Source organism: Bufo bufo, chromosome 4, assembly GCF_905171765.1.
Source record: "Bufo bufo chromosome 4, aBufBuf1.1, whole genome shotgun sequence".
Taxonomy (NCBI): Eukaryota; Metazoa; Chordata; class Amphibia; order Anura; family Bufonidae; genus Bufo; species Bufo bufo.
The window spans coordinates 458862892-458888671 of record NC_053392.1 but is presented as its reverse complement, the minus strand read 5'-3'; the positions used below and the strand labels follow the sequence as shown (position 1 = coordinate 458888671).

The following is a 25780-nucleotide window of genomic DNA, read 5'->3' as shown; positions in this document are numbered from 1 at the left end:
ATATATTTGCTGTTCAGAGGTGCAGTTATATGTTCTAAAGCCCTTTTTTGCATGTTTTAGTGGCACAAAAAAAGTATTTGCCGTTGTATGGTGAAGTGAGAACATATTTTTTGGCATTAGCAATTCTGATGGATTACTGACCAAATGCTGACCGAGTGAAGGCGGATGCTCAACAGACAGGATCCGTTTTTTGGGGGTTATTGTTCTGACGGATCAGAGGAAGGGCAAAATAATCAGTGACGTCAACACAAACTTACTGCTGACACCCTTTCCACTCTGTTGGGGGGCTCTACTTGTATAAGCGTTTAATAGAACAGGTTCTGTAGACATCTATGTGGAATCAGCTGACTACGGTGTAAAAGGAGTGCGCTTCTTCTTGGTGCTAACGAGTTCATACTTGAGTTATTTGGTCAGTTTTATCATCTGCATGTCATACTGACTCACAGAATTATTTCACTACCAGAGCAGACTCCCTATGCGTATTACTGCAAGGCACAGTGTTCTACACCACTATAAAGACTCTCTGCAGCCAGGAAATAGCTGTTTTTTAAACGCGATTTGCCGCAAATAAATTCGGATCGAACCGATGAAAAAAAAAGTGTGATAAACCAAAGTCTCTCAGTTCAACTATTGTGTCCTCCTCAGTTTGTGAAAAGTGGCAATCACCCCACATGACTTGATCCAATTTTTGTGGTTTTACATGGCTAAAAAACGTTGCTTTCAATCTAGCGTCATATGTCTTTCACATTCCACAGATTGGAGCTAGGTGCTTGAAAATCTGATCAGATTACTGACACCTGCTACTTCCCTGATTTGTATAAATTTACAGCTTGTCATTTTTGGTGTTGAAATTTCAGCGTTGAGGAGTGTATATAGTGTTGTAGGAAAATATGCAGTATAACTGATATTTTATTCATTTAAATCTCTGCCTATTCTATGCTTAAATGTCCTGTGGGTGGTCCTACTTAGTTACAGCTATCTTTGTATGCACACTGAGATGGGGAAGACTAACAATAGGTCTGACTACTGGACTCCTAATCATAAAAACACAAAGGTTCAATCAATAATTATACTAAACTTTTCCACAAAAATACATATATCAATCTGCTCAGCCGCAGACTGATATGTAGCATGATATTAGTATGTCGGTTGGGTAGCATTTTCATGGTAGCAGGTTCCCTCTAACTAAGTTCTAGTGTTTATTAGCAAAGAATAGCAAAAACACCAGAATTGCAGGATAAGTGAGGATGGATTAAGACACAAATACCATGTGGGACTTCCTTCAAATTATTGTATCCTAAACCTGTTCTTAAAGGGGTTTTCCCATCTGAGACAATAGGGCCATATCACAATTATCCCACATCTACACCAAGAACAGAGCGGGGAAAGTGGTGGCTGTAGGACCCCAGCTCTCCCCATAGTAGTGAATGGGAGCATGCCACGCTCGGCTATTTTAGGCGGCCCCATAGTAATTAATGGAGGACACCTCCACCGAGAATGGAACCCCAAAATTTGTGGAGGGTGCACTGCGCATGCGCAGCCGCCCTCCATTCATTTTTATAGGGCTGCCGAAAATAGCGCTCAGCTATTTCCGTTAGGCCCATAGAAATGATTGGGAGCGGTGGCTGCGCAAGCAATATGCCCCCATTGTCGTAGATGAGAATACCTCTTTAAGATCCCCCAACAGGCAATGCCTTGAGAAGCTCCATATACAAAAAATACAGATGTTCTAATTATTTAGTGTAATTAATCATGTAATGTGTAATGTGCGACACTAAGTAAATTCTCAAGACATGGGGATAATTTATCATGCCCTGCACTCTAGAATACTGGCTTCAAAAAGTCACGAAATAAGGAAACTTTTTGCATCTTTCTTGGCTTATTTGAGCAACAACTTTTTGCATTTTCAGGTGAATAGAATTTATCTTCAGTTGGAAAAATTTCGACCAGAAAATCTGCCACATGTGAACACAGTTGATTGCAGGATCAGACTACACAAGGTTTGTTTGCAATTTCTAACCAAGCAAAAACATACGTCTGCATAGGAGCTGCAGACACAAAACCATAGGATTTTTCATATCAAAACTATTTTTATTTTCAACACATTGAAACAATAGAACAAAAAAAACTTTGCATAGATGCATATAGCTTTCAAAGTTCTTAGCAATGAGATAAGAGCTAAGTTGAGTCAGATAGAAAAGACTGCTGAAATCCATGGAGGGATGTATCAAGCTTGTGTGCCAGTTTTCTGGCAAACAATAGTCGCAAATTTTGGCGCAAATGTTGCTTTAGCCCCAGAATTTGTGACTTTCTGACATTTTACACCACCATCACTACTTTTGACTCATTTAACACTACATATGCCATAAAACTGGCGCACATCATGCCAGCAATCTATGGTCAATCCAAAAGAAATGTGGTTCTCCAAGCACTCCGTTAAAAACATAAAAATACACTTTTTATGGTTTTAATGGAGTGCTAGAGAACCGCTTTTATTTTGTATTTACCACTATTGTATTTATTGTTCTAATTCAGGAGTTTCACGCTTTGAGGTGAGCTTTCCTTGTTTTCTTATTAATTTTATTGTTTGTCACCAGAAATCTCTGCCAGCTCTCTTGCTGGAGTAGATTTCTTTTTCTGGCATACAGACCTCATAATGATGCGCCAAAATCACTATGAATCCTGGAACATCATACGCCAGCTAGATTTTTTTTATGTTGACTGGTGTCAGACATGCATCACATCATACACCAATTTTACTCTTGAAATTTGTGCCATCTGTGATAGATTATAATTTATTGTTATTTTTTACAGTATAGTCTTGTTCATTTTATAGAGCCATATACTTAAAGGGTTATAGCACCTCGCTAGGATATGCCACCAATGTGAGACAGAACCAACATCTATCTCCACAACGGGCGCCCCAAAAGTAAAGAACAGTGCACAATGCATGTGCTCTCCTTTCACTTCTGTGTAAGTTCTGAAAATAGACAAGCACGCACTATCCTGGCGATATGCCCCCAGTGTCTGAGATGTGAATACTGCTTTAAGATAAAAATAAATCGCCCCTGTTATTTAACAATTAAAGCAGCTATGATTTATTCATCTTCATGCCAAGTCCTTTGTGACTCACTAATCACAATGAAGATTATGTCAATTATCAATATTTTGACTACTGCATTTTACTTCCCTGTAAAATGTGCTTATTTAAACCAGTGTTCAGCAATGATTTGCATGCCATTCGTGTCCTCTGTTAGATGTAATTAATTCCCTGTGTTTCTAATTGAGTTACATTTTGTTCCTCTACAACCTGGTGTCCAATTGATAATAAATTCCAGCCAACAGAGGAATACATGTGAGCTATACAATTGGGTAACATTACAATGCTCAACAATAGAAAACAATTAGACATTTTCTTTTGTGATTTTAAAATGCACAGATTATACTTACCCCTACTGAAATATAATAGTAATGTATAATTTAATGTAAGAAAGTTGCTTGCAGCATTGTGATATATGATATTATTTTACAAGGCTGTGACCACTGAGGAAGCACCTATATTATTTTTCTAGTTTTGCAGATATTAGCAGCGTTCAGTTAACAAAATTGCACATTATTGCACTTGCATCCTAACTTACTATATACACACAGTATTATAGTGTATCCCACATATTGTAAACTCTTTGAATGAAATGTAAATTAAAATAAAAGCTGTTACCTGTGATTAAATCACCCTTTTTCGGTTTGGCCCAGTCTAAAATTACAAAGGAGTGGCAACCTTCAACTGCCACAATAGTGATATTGTAAGATATGTTTTGAGGTGGTAGAAGTCCCTCTTTCATTTCTTTAGGTAACAGATCAGCCAGGTTCTCCACTTCGAAGTGTTCCAGAGCATCAGTAAGGGAGCATGGAGTATTTGGGTCCTTACTTATATATGATACGTATGGAGCTAGGGATAAGGAAACAGTGCGGAACATATTCATTAAGGTATCAAAGGTCTAAACATAATCATGAAAGATCTATGCATAACATTCGGCTCCTGGGCTCTGATACAAAATCTCAAATAGAGGCTGTCAAGTTTCACATTCATAGTGCTGGTGTCCTCGCATAGGGAAGTTGGTCAACTAAACCCTCTATACCTACGCCCCTGCTGCTACATCGTAAATGTCCTCAAATGATGTTTTGTTAAAATCTTCACATGGCTTGACACATTATTCAAAATCATACGTTTTAAATAAAGAGTATACAAAAAGCATGCAAAATAACTAACAATGTATGTCTAGTCTAATCCCAGTAAAGTACCTACCAGTGAATCGTTTCTTGCCCGTTGCATCATATTCAGATACCAAATTGTCATCAAGTGACCTTATTTCTGGTTCCTTTATAATAATTGGAGGCCGTGTTGTTGTCTGTATTGGACGACGTGTAGTTTCAATAAACTCATAATCTAAAAATAACAACAATATTACAGTTTGCCTATGAGCTTGTTTTAAAGGCTATGGACAACTTTGGCATAGGAAAACATGATTTTACGTATGCTAGGGGGTTACCTTGAATTAAAAAAAAAAAGTTTCACTAAGTTTCAGTCTGTAATTATCATCCCCCTGTTCATTTTTATACCCTCGATATGACAACCTGCTCTCATTTTCTTATGTGTGTCCCTCCAAGTAATGCAGTATATACTGGATGTCAGGTTGTGTTTTTAGGAAGCTACTGGCTTCACTAGCTTGCATCTATCAGCACAGCTTCATTTTTGTTCTGGTTTCCCTTTCTACAGCTCAGTAGGGATCTCTTCTTCCTTGTGCTAACAGATGCTGTTGCTGAGTAGTGTGAGATCTTTCTCCAACTCCTGTAGAGTATTGAGTTCTTTCTTCCCAATCTACGCTATGCTACAGTACAGCTTGTGTGATTTTCTCCCCTACCCTGAAGACTTCTCCCTCACTACACTCTAACATTCTCCCTGCTGCTACCTCTAACATTGAGAGAAGGGATAGACAACAAACAGAGCTGATCCAGTCGGATCTATGTGAGAAGCAGCAGGGCAGCCAACTACATGAAGGATTCACACAAACTCTAGAACCATAAAATAAAAACTAACTAATTTGTTGCATTATCTGAAAAATCAAACTAAGTGCAATCATCCTTAAAGGTTAAAATCTACTTTGGTGAAACTACCATATTAAGACTAATACTATATTTCATGTAAACTAGTTGCAAGCAGGCAAAACATACAAACTACTGAGGGGCATCACTACTATTGTTTCCATCTGTGTTTGTGTCTTCTGGGCCCTTTTGCTACTGGTTACCGTTCATGTCTGTACCCTTGTGCTTCACTCCTGGATACTGCTACTCCACTGTTATGAACCTAATTCTGTTACTCCACTTTTACATACTTCTCTCTGCTGAGACTTCTGCTGGATTGCCTGGTTTTCTTATTGTTCATTCTGTTTATATGCCCACACTTCACTTTGGTATTGTTGCTATGTTTGGCTACAGCCCAGTGATCCACAATAGAAATCTTTAAACATGTTACTTTATCCCGGGACCTGCCTTTTTTTTAATTATTGTACTGTATGCCAGTTAAGTAATGTTACAGCCTCTGCATTCAACTATAATGGGCACAGCTCCTCAGACTACTCTATCCAAAGTATGCTTTGGTAGCCTGAGACACTCCACCCTGCTTAAGAATGGACCTATGCTAGGTTAGCATCTCTGTCTACAGAGGCACACTGTGCATAGGGTGATCTGAAACGCTCACAGACATTTTAGGTGAATGCACCGAATACACTGTGGACCTTAAATCAGCAGATATTTGGCAGGATTTATAAAAAGGAGAGTCCCAGATACTTTAACTATGCATTCCCTTTCTTATGTTAAATATTTTCCTGAACCAAAGGGTTTGATTTAAGCAATAAATTAAATATCATCACATAGGGGGAGATTTATCGAACTGGTGTAAAGTAGAACTGGCTTAGTTGCCCATAACAACCAATCACATTCCACCTTTCATTTTCTAAAGGAGCTCTGAAAAATGAAAGGTGGAATCTGATTGGTTGCTATGGGCAACTAAGACAGTTCTACTTTACACCAGTTTGATAAATCTTCCTCATAGAGTTCTATAAAACTTCTTAGAACTCTAAACCTATTCATGTTCCCCATGACTTTATTTGTAAACAAAAACTTTGGCATTTTCATTTTTATTCAGTGAATAATATACGTTTTAGATTTAGTTTTAGTTCTACCCTATATAGAACAAATTTTCCATAAAATAGTCCTCCAACATGATGTATGGTCAAAAATATTTACCTTGATCAAGGTCAAAGTATGTCACCTTTTCTGCAGCTTCAGTTGTAACAATTAGGTCTTGGCCAGAGTAGCTATCTGTTAAAACAATTAACAGTAAATGAGATATCAGAATTATTCATCCACTGGAGACAGTATCAAATAGTCCAAGCACTTTAAACCTACAGGAAGGTTGTCTTAATTTTTTAGATTACTAATCTTAAAGGGTTTCTACCACCAGAAATACTGTTATGTAGCTGACTGACATTAGCGATGCGCTAATGTCAGCACTACATAACAGTATGTTTTTTACCTTTCTCCCTGCAGCCGTTTTGGTAAAAAAAAACACTTTTATAATATGCTAAAATCAGCACCTAGAGGCTCCGTCCACTCACCCTTTATCCCGCCCAGGCTTTCTGTTCTGCCCGCCCCGCTCCTCTTGATTGATGGCACGGTCCGCCGCATCGCTGGCGAAATCCCGCTCCTGCGCCGTTCACTTCTGTATTCGGCGCAGTGAGTGAAGGACGCTCTCCTGATGCCGGATTCCTTACTGTGATGAAGTCAGCGCAAGCGCAAGTAAGGAATCCGGAACCAGGAGCGCATCATTCACTCACTGCGCCTGCACCGAATACAGAAGTGAACAGCGCAGGCGCGGGATTTCGGCAGCGATGCGGCGGACCGTGCCATCAATCAAGAGGAGCGGGGCGAGCAGAACAGAGGATCTGGGGGCGGGATAAAGGGTGAGTAGACGGAGCCTCTAGGTGCTGATTTTACGCCCACATAGCACCTAGAGGCTCATTAGCATATTATAAAAGTGCTTTTTTTTTTACCAAAACGGCTGCAGGGAGAAAGGTAAAAAACATACTGTTATGTAGTGCTGACATTAGTGCATCGCTGATGTCAGTCAGCTATATAACAGTATTTCTGGTGGTAGAAACCCTTTAAGCAAAAAAACCTAATGGAGGAGATTGATAAAGACTGGCGTACCCCACCCCAGTCTTGATCCCCTGTGTATTGGAGTGAGATGTTCCTAAGTTATTAAGAGGCAGATGCCTCTTAATAAATAAGGTGCATCTCTGGCACTCTGGGCACCACTGTAGCTGGTGTAGACCAGAGCTATAATTTACATCAGTAAGTTAAAGTAAGTCTGATTGGCAGCAGAGGCAAATTAAGTGTGCGTTAGTCTATTTATGTGAAAAAAGAAGGATGGATACAGCTTCCCATAAAAACTTTGTCAAGCCGGGTCCGGGCTTTTATGCGTGCCTCCCAATACGTATACAGGTGAGCGCTGCAGTTGTTTCTCTTCTCTATCTGTTAGTCTATTTATGAACAAGTCTATCTGATGGATTTATTGAGCAAAAGTTCTCTCACATATACAGGGTAGGAATTGTATTGGTCTTGGTGGTTATATGACTGGTCATATGATTGCCAGGATTCGCACAGTGACGTGATGACCTCATCATGCTGGCCGGCATAGTGACGTCATACTGTGTCACATCGCGAGATTTTGTGCGGCATCTTCAATCAAGATAGCCTTTTCGCATGCAAAGGAATGAGGTGAGTATGTTTTTTTGGTTTGTTTTTAACCTCTATTTCAGGGAAAATTGATTAGTTACCACGAAGTACGAGGAAATTCATCTTTGCAGCGAATCAAATTTTTCATGAAATTCGGATCGGAGTCAATTCATTTGACTTTGATTCGCTCAACACTAATTATAGTGTAAGAAAATAAAATTGTAATAATAAGAATGCTCATAAAGTACCTCAATGACCCTTTCTGAGCTTCTTGGGACAAAGTTAAAAAAATACACAAAAGATGACCCACTCCCCAAAGAAATTCTCCACCAAAGTCACTGAAACAACACTAGCTAAAATTGGATTATGCAAAATTGGGGATTTATTATATAAAAATTTACAGCAGACAATGAAATACACAAATAAACCTATGAACAAATACAAAAGATTAACTATAGTATAGTTAATCTTTTGTATTTGTTCATAGGTTTATTTGTTACTATACTGTATATATAGTACTATACTGTATATATATATATATATATATATAATCTCTATTCTATTTCAGGTACCTTCTGTGTAGCAGTCTGGCTTGTCACCATCTCCCATAATCATATTTCCTTCTTCATCATATTGTGCAAAAGAACCTGGTGCGCAGGTAGGATTAACTGGTTCTTCAGTAGTCAGTTCAATAGTAGTTGGTTCAGGTATAGTTGTAGTAGTAGTAGTAGTAGTAGTTGGAGGAAGGGTTGTTGTAGTTGTTGTCCTTGGAGTGGTTGTCATCCTTGTGGTGGTAGGTCTGGTTGTTCTTGCCACTTCAAGACCCCTAAGAGGTCTCCCTCCAAGGCTCAGAACTGGTCTGTCTTGAGCACTTGCCACTGGCTTACTGAATCTTCCATGCCCAAATAGTGGTAATCCATCAGGGCTGACAACAGGGGTACCATTTAAATCTGTCAAGGAGCAATGTTATTAATTTTCAAATAGTACATACATGTTAATAAATTACATTTTTTGAGGTTCCTTGCATGCATGGCATGTTGAATCCAGAATATACCAATAATGGTTCGTCCATCTCCTCCCAACTTTATGCGAAGGGGCTTTCCTTGGGAGTCCTGAAGATATCGTCCTTCAGTGTTCAGAATCACTCCTCGGTTTAAATCTACAACCTGAAATGAAAATGCATGAACATAAAATATAAATACAACTAAAAGAATATAAATTATATATCATCTCAAAGTAGTTTTATTACCACTTAAATGTATTTTTTCCATTGTTTTTTCAATATAAACCTATAAAGCACCCAATACATTCAGTTTGGTTTTAATAAAGCTTTTATTGGACCGGATCTTAAAATAATTACTCACTGCAATAGTGCACCACAGATATCACTATAATAGTCATAAGTTTGACTTTAAAGGGAACCTGTCACCAGTATTTTGCGTATAGAGCTGAGGACATGGGTTGCTAGATGGCCACTAGCACATCCGCAATACCCAGTCCCCATAGTGCTTTTATTGAGTATAAAAACCGATCTGATACATATGCAAATTAACCTGAGATGAGTCAGAGCTTGAAAATTTGACTCTTCTCTGGTCACACAAGTAAGATATGACTCTTTTATGTTAATTTGCATATGTATCAAATCGGTTTTTTTACACAATAAAAGCACACAGAGCTATAGGGACTGGGTATTGCGGATGTGCTAGTGGCCATCTAGCAACCCATGTCCTCAGCTCTATACCCAAAATCCTGGTGACAGGTTCCCTTTAAGAAGGATTTCATAAAATACAGTAAAATGCACAGGATTTGAAAAAATTGTTGAACTGTACAAAATGAACATGATCATTCATTCATAGAAATTCATAAAAGAAAATAATTAGATAATAACCTTTAGAAATCTTGGAAAGGTTTTGGGCATACACGAAAACAAGGAGGTCCCATTTGGCTTTTTCCCTGAAACATGATAACTCCCAAAGAGGCCTGCAACATAGCCTACCTAACCCAACATTCACTTAAAGCGACCCTCCGGTTCAAGATAAAAAAAATTCACATTAACTGGGGAACAAAAAGAACAATGACATGGTTCCCTCATTTTCATCTTTTTGCCACAGATCCAGTAATTAACAGACTCCTCTTCCGCCATCAAAGATCGCTGCACAAATTCTCAGATGGCCTGATACACACTGCATTTGGTATTCCTAGACAGTTTCTGCTGCCCTTGGATTGGTCAGCACCTCTCACGTGAACAGTGCTGGCAAATCCAAGGGCTGGACAAGTGGGAAGTGTCTTTGGCTACTGATGAACAGTAAAGATAAGTGAACCATGAGTGCTATTATTCGGACGGCAGACAAACCCGAATCTTTGACACATAGCACCATTTTAGTGCACATGTCAGCAGGAAAAAAGCACTACGGAGGAAGAAGAAGGGTGCTCACATGACCCTTCTGTGCTGTGCTGTGAATAAGGGTATCTTACAGTGTCTGTCATAAAAACAATCATAGTGAAAAAACAATCCAGCTAGTATTCTACTGCTAGGATAATGAAGGGAAAGGTTAGAATTACAAAGAAGAAGAAGAATTGTGTGTGTTGAATACGGACAAGCAGGGAAGCTGTCAGCCAGGGAGTGAGGATCTGTGGCTTCAGTGCTTCCTAGCAGAAGTGCAGCTGCTGCAAACCTCAAAAGCAGATACCTGCGAGGACATCCTTTTATTTTTTCCCATTTTCACAGAAATCTTTTTTTTGCGGGGTGGGGGGTGGAATAAGCAAAAACTGTACAATACGTGTTCTACCTTCAATCTACCATAGCATATAAAATACTCTCTATCTGGTCATCACACTTATTTAAGATTAAATTTTAAAAATTAAAAATCCGTATACATCAATAATTGAGAATAAAATGTTAGGGCTAAAAGACATTTATAATGTATACACACACAGTTCCAATTTTTTTTGTTGGGGGGGTCATTAAATGTAATTAATCCAGACAGGTGATCAGTTCAGCAATACACAGGCTAGGGCAGCAATTTACCTGTGAGTGTTAACATGAAATTCAGCATCAGGCCAGCCCTTAATCATTCATTTTCATTTATTTTATATCCACACGGTTGGAATTTTATTTTTTGGGGGATTGTTTAATTTAATGAAACCAGCATATAGGTGATCAGTACAGCAATACACAAGCTAGGGCAGCAATTTACCTTGAGTGTTAACGTGAAATTCAGCATCAGGCCTGACCCTTAATCATCCGTTTTCATTTATTTTATATCCACACATTGGAATTTTATTTTTTTGGATTGTTCAATTTAATGATATCAGAACATAGGTACACCAATACCCGGTTAGGGCAGCAAATTACCTGTGAGAGTTAATATAAATTTCAGCGTCAGGCCTTGTCTGTTTCCATTTATTCATTTTTATTTTTTTTATTTATTTTTTTGATGGGGGTCAACTTAATTAATAAAGCATATAGGTGTACAATGTCAGGTATAAAGGGGAAGCAACTAGGCTGGGATAAGGGATCAGGTCACCTCCTAAAGCGTCCCTAATCCTCACCCTAACTCCTCACCGTATGAGCGGACCTGGATGGTAGGACGGCTCATACCCAGGATACCTTTGGCCCTGAGTCGCCCTGATAATCCCTTTCATAGGAGCAGGGGAGAGACGACCTGTTCTTCCAAGACATGGAAGAACAGGAGTATCTTTGGCCTAGTAGCAAAGAAAAGTAGGACACTGTATACAGTAACAAAATCGGCAGGTAAGTACACAGAAACACACTTACCTGCCGCAGCCACCATTACTAGAATCCGTGCATAAGTACTGGAGCCCACACACCAAACAGGACACCGTACCAACAACAGCCACACACAGGTATCCAGCACACCAGATGCTGCCTGGACCTCATGCCGCAAGATACACGGCAGTCCCAGGCAGCGCTGCATACAGGCTTATGATTCACCCCTCCAGGAAACCAGCCCCCTTCCAGAGGTGACCCCGGCCTAGCTGCTTCCCCTTTATACCTGACATTGTACGATGGGGTGTTTCCCCCACTCCTTACCGTGACAGTATGACCCACTAGGTGGCCCTCAAGGACTGGGCAGACAGAACACCCTGGACTGGAGCAGACTCCAGCACCAACGACGGCTGGAGTACAACTGACTCCAGCCAGGGAGCCACAGGTAATAAAACCAAAATGACCACACCCAGCCAGGGAGTTAACCCTTCCAGCATCAGACAGAGGAGGAACCAGGAGAAGGGGAGCAAAGAACACACATGCAGACAACAACGCATTGCCCCTGCCAACCGGCAAAGGTGTCATAGCGTACAACACTGAAGCCGTCACAATAGGTGATCAGCACAGAAATATACAGGCTAGTGCAACAATTTACCTGTGAGTGTTAGTGTTATATTAAGGTTCAGGCCTCAATCGTCTGTTTTCAGTTATTCTATTTCCACACGGTTGGAAAGTTATTTTTTGGGGGATTGTTCAATTTAATGAAAATCAGCATATAGGTAATCAGTACACCAATGCCTAGGCTACGGCAGCTATTTACCTGTGAGTGTTAAAGTGAAATTGAGCATCAGACCTCAATTGTCCGTTTCTGTTTATTCTATATCAGTTGTAATAATATTTTTTTTTTGCAGGGGTCAATTTTTTTTATCCAGGATATAGTTGATAAGTAGAGATGAACGAATTTTTCAAAAATTCTATTTGGCCAATTTGCTGAACTTCGACAAGAAATTTGATTCGTTCTGAATAAATTCATCATGAATCATGATAAATCAGGTATACCCAGGCCACTCTGCCTGATCATATTCATCCCACTTGGGGGCCCAATATCAGTATGAAGGCTTGGAAGTTAAACTGCAGGGAGAGTGTATCACCTCATGCATTACGTTGTAATCACCACATTCATAGTTAATCCGTTCTGTAGGTACTGTGCCGTCAGTATTTCAGGCAGGTGAAATTTATCACCATGTGCATCACTGCAAAGTGCAACAAGATTCATAGCTAATCCCTTCAGTTAAACACAAAGAAAAGCATACAGCATTCTTCGGTAAAGCAAAAACCTGGTGTGGGCCCCTGCAGGAGCTGTGTCCAAATGGCTCCTAAATGGCTCCTTAGAGGAACAAAATAAAGAAATGGAGGCAGTACCAATAAAGTAGTGGAGAAAAAACCTGCATCTTTTAATGCATTATGTGGCAGTCCAAAAACATACTTTTTTTTATCACCGTGGACTTAACCATGCAGTGCCCGTTGACAGAGTGCAGAGGGTGGCAGCAGCAGTGACAATAGTGGCCCCATGACAGAGTGGGGAGGGCGGCAGCAGCAGTGGTACTCACAGTGACAAAAGTGGCCCTATAACAGAGTGGAGATGGGGGGCAAAAGCAGTGGCAGCAACAGGGACAATAGTTTTCTCATGACAGAGTGGGGAGAGGGGACAACTGCAGTGGCAGTAAGGCTGTGTTCACACCACTGTTTATTTTTCTGTTCTTCTGATCCATCAGAAGAACAGAAAACTGATTTAAAAAAAAATAACAATCCTGTATTTTGAGAATCCATAAAGCCTCTTTCAGATGGTCAGTATTTGGTCAGTATTTTGCATCCCTATTTGATTAGTAATTGTAAGCCAAAACCAGGAGTGGGTCCAAAACAGAGATACAATGTAATAGAAATGTTTGCATCTCTTCTGTCTTTAGGACCCACTCCTGCTTTTGGCTTGCAAATGCTGATCAAATACTGACCAAAAACTGACCATGTGAAAGAGGCCTTACAGATACTCAAAATACAGTATTTTTTTGATTTTTCTGTTCTTCAGATGGATCAGAACATAAAAATAAACGGTGATGTCAACTCTGACAAACAGGGACAATAGTGGCCCTATAAGAGAGTGGGGATGGGAGTCAACAACAGTGGCAGTAACAGAAACAATAATGTCCCCATACAAGAGTGGGGATAGGGGCCAAAAGCAGTGGCAGTAACAGGAACAATAGTGTCCCCATGACAGAGTGGGGATGGGGGCCAACAGCAGTGGCAGTAACAGTGGTAGCCTCATTATAGAGTAGGGAGGGGGGGCAGCAGCCGTGGCATACAGCACAAGATGGTGGCAGATCACAGTAGTAGCAGAACCCAACAACAGCAGTGTGATAGCAAGGCCCAGTGGCATGCATATCCTTTTAAAAATTTACATATCAGTAGGTCAAGAAGCCCCATTGTAGGAATGGCAGTAGAGGCAGCAGGCGGATGGCATCAGGCGGTTGGCAGCATCAGAATAGTGGCAGCAGCACATAGCCAGAAGTAATGGCCCATTTTGCAGAATATTCTGGGGTAGCAGCACACTACAGTATGATCATTAGTGGCAGAATGATCTATTCTATTGCATTGGAAATCCTGGTTGATCCATGTCTGATTCAACTTTATGAAGGTTAGTCTCTCAACATTTTGGGCAGAAAGGTGAGTTCTCTTAGGGGTAACTATGCCCCCCACCACACTGAACAGCAGCTCCGATGCCACACTACTGTCTGGGCAGGAAAGCATGCCAATGGCAAACTCGGCCAGTTGAGGCCACACTTCAAGTTTGCATGCCCAGTAGTCCAGGGGATCTTGGATCATGGATGACAGGGTGCAGTCCAAGTATACCATCACCTGCTGGTTGAGATTCTGCTGTCCCGCTGTTCTGGGTTGTTTCTTCAGTAGGCGCTGCATATGGAGACGGTGCAGCTCTTGAACCCCCGTCACCCCCCCCCCCCCCCGTCACCCCCCCCCCACACACATACACACACACACTAGTCATGGCAGTCGAGCGTGAGCACAGAGGGTTCACCCAGTAAGACCTTCCTGAGGATGGGCAATGGCGCTTGTAGGCAGTGACCAACCAACTACACAGCATGTCTCTATAGTAATCAATGTTTGCATCTCTCTCAGAAGGTCTAAAAAATGCCCTAATTTTTGACCAGTAGCAAGAGTCTAACAACGTGGATAGTCAGTAGTCATCCCTTTGCCGAATCCTGACAATGCGGCTATCACTACACAAACATGACAGCATGCATCTGGTCTTTTGCTCCTGTCTCCATCTCCACTGCATACTTCCACAGTCTGTCTGGGTCATCTGCGTCATCTTTGTCTTGGCCCTCCAGCTCCTCATGCTCCTCCTGCTCCTCTCCTGTCGCTTTGGCAGATAAACCACCTAGTTGTGTATAAATAAAGTGGCCTCCTCAAAGGGCCTGAGCAAATGGCATGTGTCACGCATGAGCTGCCACTAGCTAACATGGAGGTTACACCAGGGAGTAAACCTGTCTCTCTCCAGCATTAGAAAATCATTGACCTCCTTCCTCTGCTCGTACAGGCGGTCGAACATATCTAGAGTGGAGTTCCAACAGGTGGAAACGTCGCATATCAGGCAATGTTGGGTTAGAGCATTTTTCCTTTGAAGCTCAAGGAGAGCATAATTTGCATGGTAACAGTGTCTGAAGCGCATGCACAGTTTTCTGGACATTTTTAATAGTTCTTGCAGTTAAGTGGAAGACTTTAGGAACCATGTGACAACAAGATCGAAGACGTGTGCCATGCAGGGAGCATGGGTCAGCCCTTCCTGATGCAGCACAGACAAAATGTTCTTCCAATTATCAGTAGCCATGGTTCCTATCACCAGTTGGCGAGGAGACAGCTAGTGTTCGATTTCTTCATTGATGATGGTGAGCAGTTTCTCCCCGATGTGGCTCAGTTTGCCAAGGCTGACCAGGTGCAAAACCGCATGACAACGCTTAGCTTTGCATAGGTAATATGATGTAAGACCACTTTAAACTGTGCCTAGTTGGGAGGTGAGGACAAGGTGGAGGATGAGAAAGCAGAGGAGGACATTGGCACATATTTCACGATTACAACGCGGAGACAGCATTGCCATCACCTGGACAAGTTGCTGGTGTGGCTGGCTGGAACGACATTTACCCAGTGGGCTGTGAACACCATATATTGACCTTGACCATAGTTACAACTCCATAGGTCAGCATTGAGAGGCCCAAGGACTGGCCCCAATTTGGCCAGGTGCACATTCAGCTTCTGCGCCGTTGGATGAGTGCACGCACACTGTTGTCTTTTTGCAATCGCCTCGGTGATTGATTGCTGTCGAACCAAGTGACAAGGTGTAGGAGGAGGAGCATCAGAAGCAATAGATCACATTAAAGTCGAAGGGAAGGACTGATAGCTTCCTTCTGCTGACATCGTCAAGCCCTGACTGTTGGAGAGGGTGTGCAGGCCGTTGGGAGATCCAGTGGATTCTGCATCAGGCTGAAACACTAAATGAGTGGCATGGTTTTCCCACGCCACTTTATGGTGATGCTCCATGTGTTAACGCAGGGCCGTCGTGCGAACATTAGCACCCTAGCGACTTGATGAAAAATTCCCACAATGTCAAGTATGGAATTTTCCCCCCACCACTGCATGATGCCTGCCTGCCTCTGCTTTTATGAACCTGTGCCCTGCTAGTGTGTTCCTGACAGGTAGTAGTCTCCCGAGTAGCAGATGGTGTACCCCTCCAGCGTTTGGCTGCAGATCTCTGCCTGCTGTCTCATGGGCATGCTTTTACCGTGCTATTTCATGGCACACTTCCACTCTGCTGTCTCATGGGCACTCTGCCACCCTCGCCCCTGATGATGACGATGCCCTCCCTTCACTCGGCTCCCAGGTGTGATCGGCTACATCAGGCATGGCCAACCTGTGGCTCTCCAGCTGTTGTAAAACTACAACTCCCACCATGGCCTGCTATAGGCTGATAGCTGTAGGTAGTCTGGGCATGCTGGGAGTTGTAGTTTTGCAACAGCTGGAGAGCCTCAGGTTGGCCATCCCTGGGCTACATCATCATCTACATCTGTTTGGTCATCACTTATGTCTCCCTCGCCTCTCTCTAGCACACATCCCTGACCTTTCGCAACATGTGCTCCCACCCGACTGTCATCATCGGTAGTTGCATGCCTAGAGAAGTCTGCAGCGGAGTAGAGCCAGCGGCATACATTACTTGGCTAGCAGAAGAGCCGCAAAAGCAAGAGGCAGGTTTAGGATAGGTGAGGGCACAGAGGAAGTTCCTGGGCCATGCCAACTTAAAATGATGCCAGAGGAACCCACTGATTCCTGGCTGTGTGTATCTGTTGTCACTTGAGATAATGTTGAAAAGCAAGTCAACCATTCCAGTACAGCTGGATTCTTGGTCAAAATACAACCGCTGGATAACAAGGGCAGCTCTGGCCTGTTGCTGTGGCTTCTACCACCCCCTTCTTCTTTTGCTGCTAGTTGTGCCGGCAACAGCAACATTTTTGCCACTGTGTGTCCCTTTGGAGGTCCCAGACAACTATTGGCCATAGTGTACAGTAACTGCATCAGTAGTGTAACTAAGAATGTGGCATTAGTTGAATAAGATGCACGTGGCAATTTATTAGACCGCCCTTTAATACTGAGGCACAGTAAGTCTACTGTATCTATAAAGTAATGGATTAACTATGAATGTAGTAGCAGTTGAACAAGATGCACGTGGCGATATATTAGACTGCTCTTTAATACTGAGGCACAGTAATTCTATCTATAAAGTAACAGACTTTAAGGGTCCATTCACACGTCCGTTGTTTCTTTCCTGATCTGTTCCGTTTTTTGCTGAACAGATCTGGACCAGATCTGGACCCATTCATTTTCAATGGGTCCTGAAAAAAAATCAGACATTGAGCTGTCCGTTTTTTTTCAGGACCCATTGAAAATGAATGGGTCCAGATCTGGTCCAGATCTGTTCCGCAAAAAACGGAACAGATCAGGAAAGAAAAAACGGACGTGTGAATGGACCCTTACTGTGAATGTGGCAGCAGTTGAACCAGATGCACGCAGCAATATAGTAGACTGCCCTTCAATACTGGGACAAAGTAAGTATATCTATGAAGTAACGGATTAACTATGAATGTGGCAGCAGTTGAACCAGATGCACGTGGCAATATATTAGACTGCTCTTTAATATTGACGCACAGTAAGTCTATCAGTAAAATAACAGATTAACTATCAATTTTGAACTAGATTCACGCGGCGATTACACTCAACCTGCAGTCTTCCTATCCACTCCCTACAGTCTCAAACAACTCTCCCTATTATCCCCTTGCACTGTCCCTGTACTCTCCCTGCACTCTCATTCTCTAATATTCTTTTTAAAACTATTTTTAGCAACACTGTCCCTAGCACATGACTGCTTGCCACGTCTCTCCATATGCTCAGTGAAATTATGGAGATTGCTCTGGATTAAGGTTTTATAGGGCCGTCACATCATAGGGGGGTGGCTAACAGCGGATTAGCTGGCTGCACGGCATTAAGGGTGATCTTGCATTCTCAGGCCTCCTTACTTTCACTGTGTAACACGTGCAGCCGCCATTTTAGAAAAAAAAGTTTTGTTACCACAAAGCGCAAATAAATTTGAATGTGTGGCGAATCCAATTTTTCCTAAACCTTCATATTGAATTTCACTTTGGATGTTACAATTCGCTCAACACTAGTGATCAGTGTAGCATTGAACAGGCTAGGGCAGCAATTCACTGTATTTTTCGCAACATAAGACGCACTTTTTTCCCCCCAAAAGTGGGGGAAAAGTGCCCCTGTATCTTATGGGGCGAATGCTGGCAATTTACATCGCAGACTGCGATGTATTAGTGAGGAGGGAGGAGGGACTGTAGTAGGCGGGGAGAGCGGCGGGGCCGTGCAGGTATACCGGTATTACCGGTATACGCAGTGTTAATCATCAGATCTGAACTGAATAATAATGCACTCCCCCTGCTCCCCATGTGTACCGTACTTACATGTCACGCTCCTGTAGTAAGCACTAGCAGCTAGCAGGCAGGCCGGGCGGCCGTAACTCACTGAGGCCACGTGCCTGCTCCGTCTACTTTATGAATAAAGTAGGCGGAGCAGGCACGTGACCTCAGTGAGTTACGGCCGCCCGGCCTGCCTGCTAGATGCTAGTGCTTACTACAGGAGCGTGACATGTGTACCGGTAAGTACATGGGGAGCAGGGGGAGCGCATCATTATTTAGTTTAGATCTGATGATTAACACTACGTATAATACATTACATACTGAGCTGCGGGGCCAGAGTACAGTGCCTGCACGGCCCCGCCACTCTCCCCACCTAGGAATCTGTGAATGGGATAATGATGGGGGGGGTGTCTGTGGATGGCATTATGATGGGGGAATCTGTCGATGGGACTGTTATGGGGAGATCTGTGGATGACACATATAGCAGTGTCATCCACAGATCCACCACCCCATAACAGTGCCATCCACAGATCCACCCATCATAATGCCATCCACAGATCCCCCCCCCACCATCATAATTTCATCCACAGATCCCCCCACCATCATAATGCCATCCACAGATCCCCCCCACCATCATAATGCCATCCACAGACCCCCCATTATAATGCCATCCACAGCTCCCCCATAACAGTGCCATCCACAGATCCCCCACATAACAGTGCCATCCACAGATCCCCCCACAACAGTGCCATCCACAAATCCCCCACCCCATAACAGTGCGTAATCCACAGATCCCTCATAATAGTGTCATGCACAGACCGCCATTAGTTCAAACCCACCAAAAGCACACCTTTTGGTTAAAAATATTTTTTTTCTTATTTTCCTCCTCAAAAACCTAGGTGCATCTTATGGACAAGTGTGTCTTATAGGGCGAAAAATACGGTACCTGTGAGTTTTAATGTGACATTGAGCATCAGGCCTGGCCCATAATCTTCTGTTTATTTTATATCCATGCGGTTGGATTATTATTATTTTTTTGGGGAGTGTTCAATTTAACGAAACCTGCATATATACATAATTATTTCACAAGTAGTGAACAACATTATCTGAGAGGCCCAAAAATGTCAGGGCTATAGAAGGGTTCCAAACAAAAGACCTAGAACTAGAATGTGGGTAGCAGCACCAGCTATCTAGACAGAAGTAGAGTAAGCCGCAGTTGTCCCTGCTGGCTTTGGAAAAGTGCAACATTATTGTTGAGGAGAAAGAGGATGAGACTGTGGATTGGATGGCTCACTCCTCTCAGTCACAGCAGGATGATGTGGAGGAAACTTTGGAGTCCGACACTGTTCCTTGGAACCAGAGGTCACAGCGTTCCTCCTTCTCCTCCTTCTTGCAGCTACAAAGAAGGCTTTCAGTGGAGCCCACTCAGTCTTCACTTCCCTTTCCTAGAGGGGCACCTGGCAATAAAACCTAACCATGCCCTACAGCAGATAGTCAAGATAGTCTCCCTGTTGATGACTTGTGTGAGAGCCATAACAATTTGGGCTGCCCTGAGGAGGAGGTTGGGTAGAATCTGGGAACCTCATGCATACCTGTGTTGATGATGGTGGTAACAGTGGTGGTGTGGTGATTGGGGTGCTGAGCAGGAGGCAACATTAGTGGAGAAGGGCAGTGGCAGCAGCAATAAAGAGAAGAGGCCACATACAGTGGATATAAAAAGTCTACACACCCCTATTAAAATGTTAGGTTTCTGTGATGTAAAAAAATGAGACAAAGATAAATAATTTCAGAACTTTTTTCACCTTTAATGTGACCTATAAACTGTATAACTCAATTGAAAAACAAACTGAAATCTTTTAGGCGGAGGGAAGAAAAAATATAAAAATAAAATAATATGGTTGCATAAGTGTGCACACCCTTAAACTAATACTTTGTTGAAGCACCTTTTTATTTTTTTATTTTATTGCAGCACTCAGTCTTTTTGGGTATGAGTCTATCAGCAGGACACATTTTGACTTGGCAAGATTTGCCCACTCTTCTTTGCAAAAACACTCCAAATCTGTCAGAATGAGGGGGCATCTCCCGTGCACAGCCCTTTTCTGATCACCCCACAGATTTTCAATTGGATTCAGGTCTGGGCTCTGGCTGGGCCATTCCAAAACTTTTATCTACTTCTGGTGAAGCCATTCCTTTGGTGATTTGGATGTATGCTTTGGGTCGTTATCATGCTAAAAGATGAAGTTCCTCTTCATGTTCAGCTTTCTAGCAGAAGCCTGAAGGTTTGGTGCCAATATTGACTGGTATTTGGAACTGTTCATAATTCCCTCTAGCTTAACTCCTTAAGGACACAGCCTTATTTTACCTTAAGGACCAGGCAATTTTTTGCAAATCTGACCAGTGTCACTTTAAGTGGTTATTACTTTAAAACGCTTTGACTTATCCAGGCCATTCTGAGACTATTTTTTCGGCACATATTGTACTTCATGACACTGGTAAAATAGAGTAAAAAAATAATAATTTTTATTTATAAAAAAATACCAAATTTGCCAAAAATTTGAAAAATTAGCAAATTCCCGAGTTTCAATTTCTCTACTTCTATAATACATAGTAATACCTACAAAAATAGTTATTACTTTACATTCCCCATATGTCTACGTCATGTTAGGATCATTTTGTGAATGACATTTTATTTTTGGGGGACGTTACAAGGCTTAGAAGTTTAGAAGTAAATCTTGAAATTTCTCAGAAATTTTCAAAAACCAACTTTTTAAGGACCAGTTCAGGTCTGAAGTCACTTTGTGAGGCTTACATAATAGAAACCACCCAAAAATGACCCCATTCTAGAAACTACACCCCTTAAGGTATTCAAAACTGATTTTACAAACGTCGTTAACCCTTTAGGTGTTCCACAGGAAATAATGGAAAATAGAGATACAATTTCAAAATTTCACTTTTTGGGCAGATTTTCCATTTTTATATTTTTTTTCCCAGTTACAAAGCAAGGGTTAACAGCCAAACAAAACTCAATATTTATGGCCCTGATTCTGTAGTTTACCCCATATGTGGTCGTAAGCTGCTATACGGGCACACGGCAGGGCGCAGAACGAAAGGAATGTCATACGGTTTTTGGAAGGCAGATTTTGCTGGACTGTTTTATTTTACATCATGTCCCATTTGAAGCCCCCCTGATGCACCCCTAGAGTAGAAATTCCATAAACTTGACCCCATCTAAGAAACTACACCCCTCAAGGTATTCAAAACTGATTTTACAAACTTTGTTAACCCTTTAGGTGTTCCACAAGAATGAATGGAAAATAGAGATACAATTTCCAAATTTCACTTTGGCAGATTTTCAATTTTTATATTTTTTTTCCAGTTACAAAGCAAGGGTTAACAGCCAAACAAAACTCAATATTTATGGCCCTGATTCTGTAGTTTACAGAAACACCCCATATGTGGTCGTAAACTGCTGTACGGGCACATGGCAGGGCACAGAAGGAAAGGAATGCCATACGGTTTTTGGAAGGCAGATTTTGCTGGACTGGTTTTTTGACACAATGTCCCATTTGAAGCCCCCCTGATGCACCCCTAGAGTAGAAACTCCAAAAAGTGACCCCATTTTAGAAACTATGGGATAGGGTGGAAGTTTTGTTGGTACTAGTTTAGGGTACATATGATTTTTGGTTGCTCTATATTACACTTTTTGTGAGGCAAGGTAACAAGAAATAGCTGTTTTGGCACAGTTTTTATATTTTTATTATTTACAACATTCATCTGACAAGTTAGATCACGTGGTATTTTTATAGAGCAGGTTGTCACAGACGTGGCGATACCTAATATGTATACTATTTTTTTATTTATGTAAGTTTTACACAATGATTTCATTTTTGAAACAAAAAAAACATATTTTAGTGTTTTTTCAGTTTTTGGGTCTTATTTTTTGTGGGATGAGATGAAGGTTCGATTGGAACTATTTTGGGGTGCATATGACTTTTTTATCGCTTGCTATTACACTTTTTGTGATGTAAGATGACAAAAAATGGCTTTTTTTACACAGTTTTTATTTTTATTTTTTTACGGTGTTCATCTGAGGGGTTAGCTCACGTGATATTTTTATAGAGCTGGTCGATACAGACGCGGCGATACCTAATATGTATACTTTTTTAAATTTACTTAAGTTTTACACAATAACAGCTTTTTTAAAACAAAAAAAATTATGTTTTAGTGTCTCCATATTCTGAGCCATAGTTTTTTAATTTTTTGGGCGATTGTCTTAGGTATGGGCTCATTTTTTGCGGGATGAGGTGACGTTAGATTGGTACTATTTTGGTGGGCATACGCCTTTTTGATCGCTTACTGTTGTACTTTTTGTGATGTAAGGTGACAAAAAAATGGTTTATTTAGCACAGTTTTTTTTTTTTACGGTGTTCATCTGAGGGGTTAGGTCATGTGATATGTTTATAGAGCCAGTCGATACGGATGCGGTGATACCTAATATGTCAACTTTTTTTTTTCTCTATTTTTTTTTTACTTTATTTTGGGAAAATGACATTTTCGTTTATTTTTACTTGAAACTTAATTTTTTGGGGGGAAAACTTTATTTTTAAACTTTTTTTTTACTTTATTTTTTGTCCCACTTTGGACTTCAACTTTTGGGGGTCTAATCCCTTTTACAATGCATTCCAATACTTCTGTATTGGAATGCATTGGCTGTATGAATAATACAGTGAGTATTACTCATACAGCTTCCGGCCTGTGAGATCCAGGGGGCTGGATCTCACAGGCTCGTCACCGGAAGGCAACGCAGATGCCTCAGGAAGGCATCGCGCTGCCTTCCATGCCATCGGGTCCCCCCTACAGCCGCATGGGGACCCGATGGCACAGCCGCCCCCCGCCGCATAAGGTAAAACCGCAAACCGCCGGTCTGAATTGACCTGCGGTTTGCGGCGATCGCCGACACGGGAAGGTCACGGGACCCCCCTTCCTCGCATTTAGCCAAGGTGCCTGCTCAATGATTTGAGCAGGCACCTTATTCCGATTACCAGCGGTGATCGGAAATACATAGGACGTACCCGTACGCCCTGTGTCCTTAAGGACCGGGAAATGAGGGCGTACCGGTACGCCCTATGTCCTAAACAGGTTAACTAAGGCCCCAGTTCCAGCTGAAGAAAAACAGCCCCAAAGCATGATGTTGCCACCACCATGTTTTTACTGTGGGTATGGTGTTCTTTTGGTGATGTGCAGTGTTGTTTTTGCACCAAACATATCTTTTGGAATTATGGTCAAAAAGTTCAACCTTGGTTTCATCAGACCATAACACCTTTTCCCACATACTTCTGGGAGACTTCAGGTGTGTTTTTGCCAAATGTAGCCTTGCTTGGATGTTTTTCTTCGTAAGAAAAGGCTTTCGTCTTGCCACTCTACCCCATAGCCCAGACATATGAAGAGAATGGGAGATTGTTGTCACATGTACCACACAGTCAGTACTTGCCAGATATTACTGCAGCACCTTTAATGTTGTTGCAGGCCTCTTGGTAGCCTCCCAGACCAGTTTCCTTCTCGTCTTTTCATAAATTTTGGAGGGACGTCCAGTTCTTGGTAATGTCACTGTTGAAGCTCTCTGTAGACCACGGCTTTTGCTGTGGGATGCGACTAAGAAAATTTCAGGAAAGACCAACTAGAGCAGCTGAACTTTATTTGGGGTTAATCAGAGGCACTTTAAATGGTGGCAGGTGTATGCTGACTCCTATTTAACATGATTTTGAATGTGATTGCTTAATTCTGAACACAGCTACATCCCCAGTTATAAGAAGGTGTGCACACTTATGCAACCACATTATTTTTAATTTTTTTAGTTTTCTTCCCTCCGCCTAAAAGATTTCAGTTTATTTTTTCAATCGAGTGGTACAGTTTATAGGTCACATTAAAGGTGGAAAAAGTTCTGAAATGATTTATCTTTGTCTCATTTTTTTACATCACAGAAACCTGACATTTTAACAGGGGTGTGTAGACTTTTTATATCCACTGTATCTCCCAAAAAATAGCCAGAGCCTAGCCAACAGTAGCTACACAAGTGATCAGTTGCAGCTAAAGTACATCAAGCAGCAAACATCCCACTGGCTGTCATTCTGCTGACTCCAACTGGGCAAGGTGGTCAGCAACAATAGGCCTCCATGAACCTTGGGGGAAATAACACATGCTCCCTGCATGGCCATATTAAAAAAAAATGCACTGGCTTGTGCAAGGTGCTGGCAATGTCCAGGAGACTGTACCTCTTTTCAGTCTTTCTCACATGGTGAGGAACGCTCTCCTGGGCTTGCAGCCTCTGCAGTGGACTGCAGCTACACTGCTTAATCCGCGATGTTCCAACTCGCTGGAATTCAACATTGCACATTGTACGAGCAGCTGAAAGCCGTGAACAATTGTGTCATGCACCAGACCGCCTCAGCAGGGAGCATGTTTTGTTTCCAGGTCGGGCAATGGCAGCTCATGCCATTCATACTTCAGTTGTCCCTTATACTCCTCATATGTATTTTTGAAGAGACACTGACGCTCATGCAACAGGTGGCGACAAAGGAAGAAAAACAGCTAATGGATCTTGCATTAACTGGCAGCACCTCCTCCTCCTCCATGGTCGAGGAGGAGGAGGTGCTGCCACTTGAGAAATAAAAAGAGGAGTCAGAGATGGAGGAGAAAGAGGATGATGATGATGATGATGACGGTGACACTGGCCACGACACCCAATTGTGTCAGTAGGGGGCAGAAGTAGAAAGAACTAGCTCCTTGGGGACGCTGGCCAGAATGGCGACCTGTAGACTTGCTTGCTTACGCAATGATAGGTTTGGTGACATCAAGCAGTCTCATGATTACTGGAGAGCCATGCTTTTAGACCCTCACTATTAAATCTAAATGAGGGAATTTTTCCCTTCACACAAAGGAAGGACAAATTACTTTCATACCAGCCATTTCAGTCTCCTCAACATGATGTAACAGTTTTTCCGCCCACGTTTAGGCCTAACTAAACTCTGGCCAGTCTCTGGCGCATATCCTGTTCCCTGAACCCATGGATTGCTGAGCAGGCAGACTGGGACAGTGGCCTGAACTGGCACAGCACGCTCTCTTTCTTCTTTATTGCCCATCCTCCAGTGTCATTTCGGAGAGGTTTTTCAGTGCCGCGAGGGGTGTGGTGACATCCAAACGGACCAAGATG

General features: G+C 42.0%; 1 protein-coding gene across 1 annotated transcript in view; it reads right to left on the bottom strand.

The window, feature by feature from the left end:
- Positions 1-25780, bottom strand: part of FNDC1 (fibronectin type III domain containing 1) — a 218668-nt gene that overhangs the window by 36641 nt on the left and 156247 nt on the right. The window contains exons 10-14 of the mRNA XM_040429455.1: positions 8852-8963; positions 8370-8747; positions 6307-6381; positions 4307-4447; positions 3719-3949 (exon numbers count right to left, since the gene is read on the bottom strand). Coding sequence (XP_040285389.1) covers positions 3719-3949; positions 4307-4447; positions 6307-6381; positions 8370-8747; positions 8852-8963 — 937 coding nt within the window. The remainder of the gene's footprint in view (positions 1-3718; positions 3950-4306; positions 4448-6306; positions 6382-8369; positions 8748-8851; positions 8964-25780) is intronic.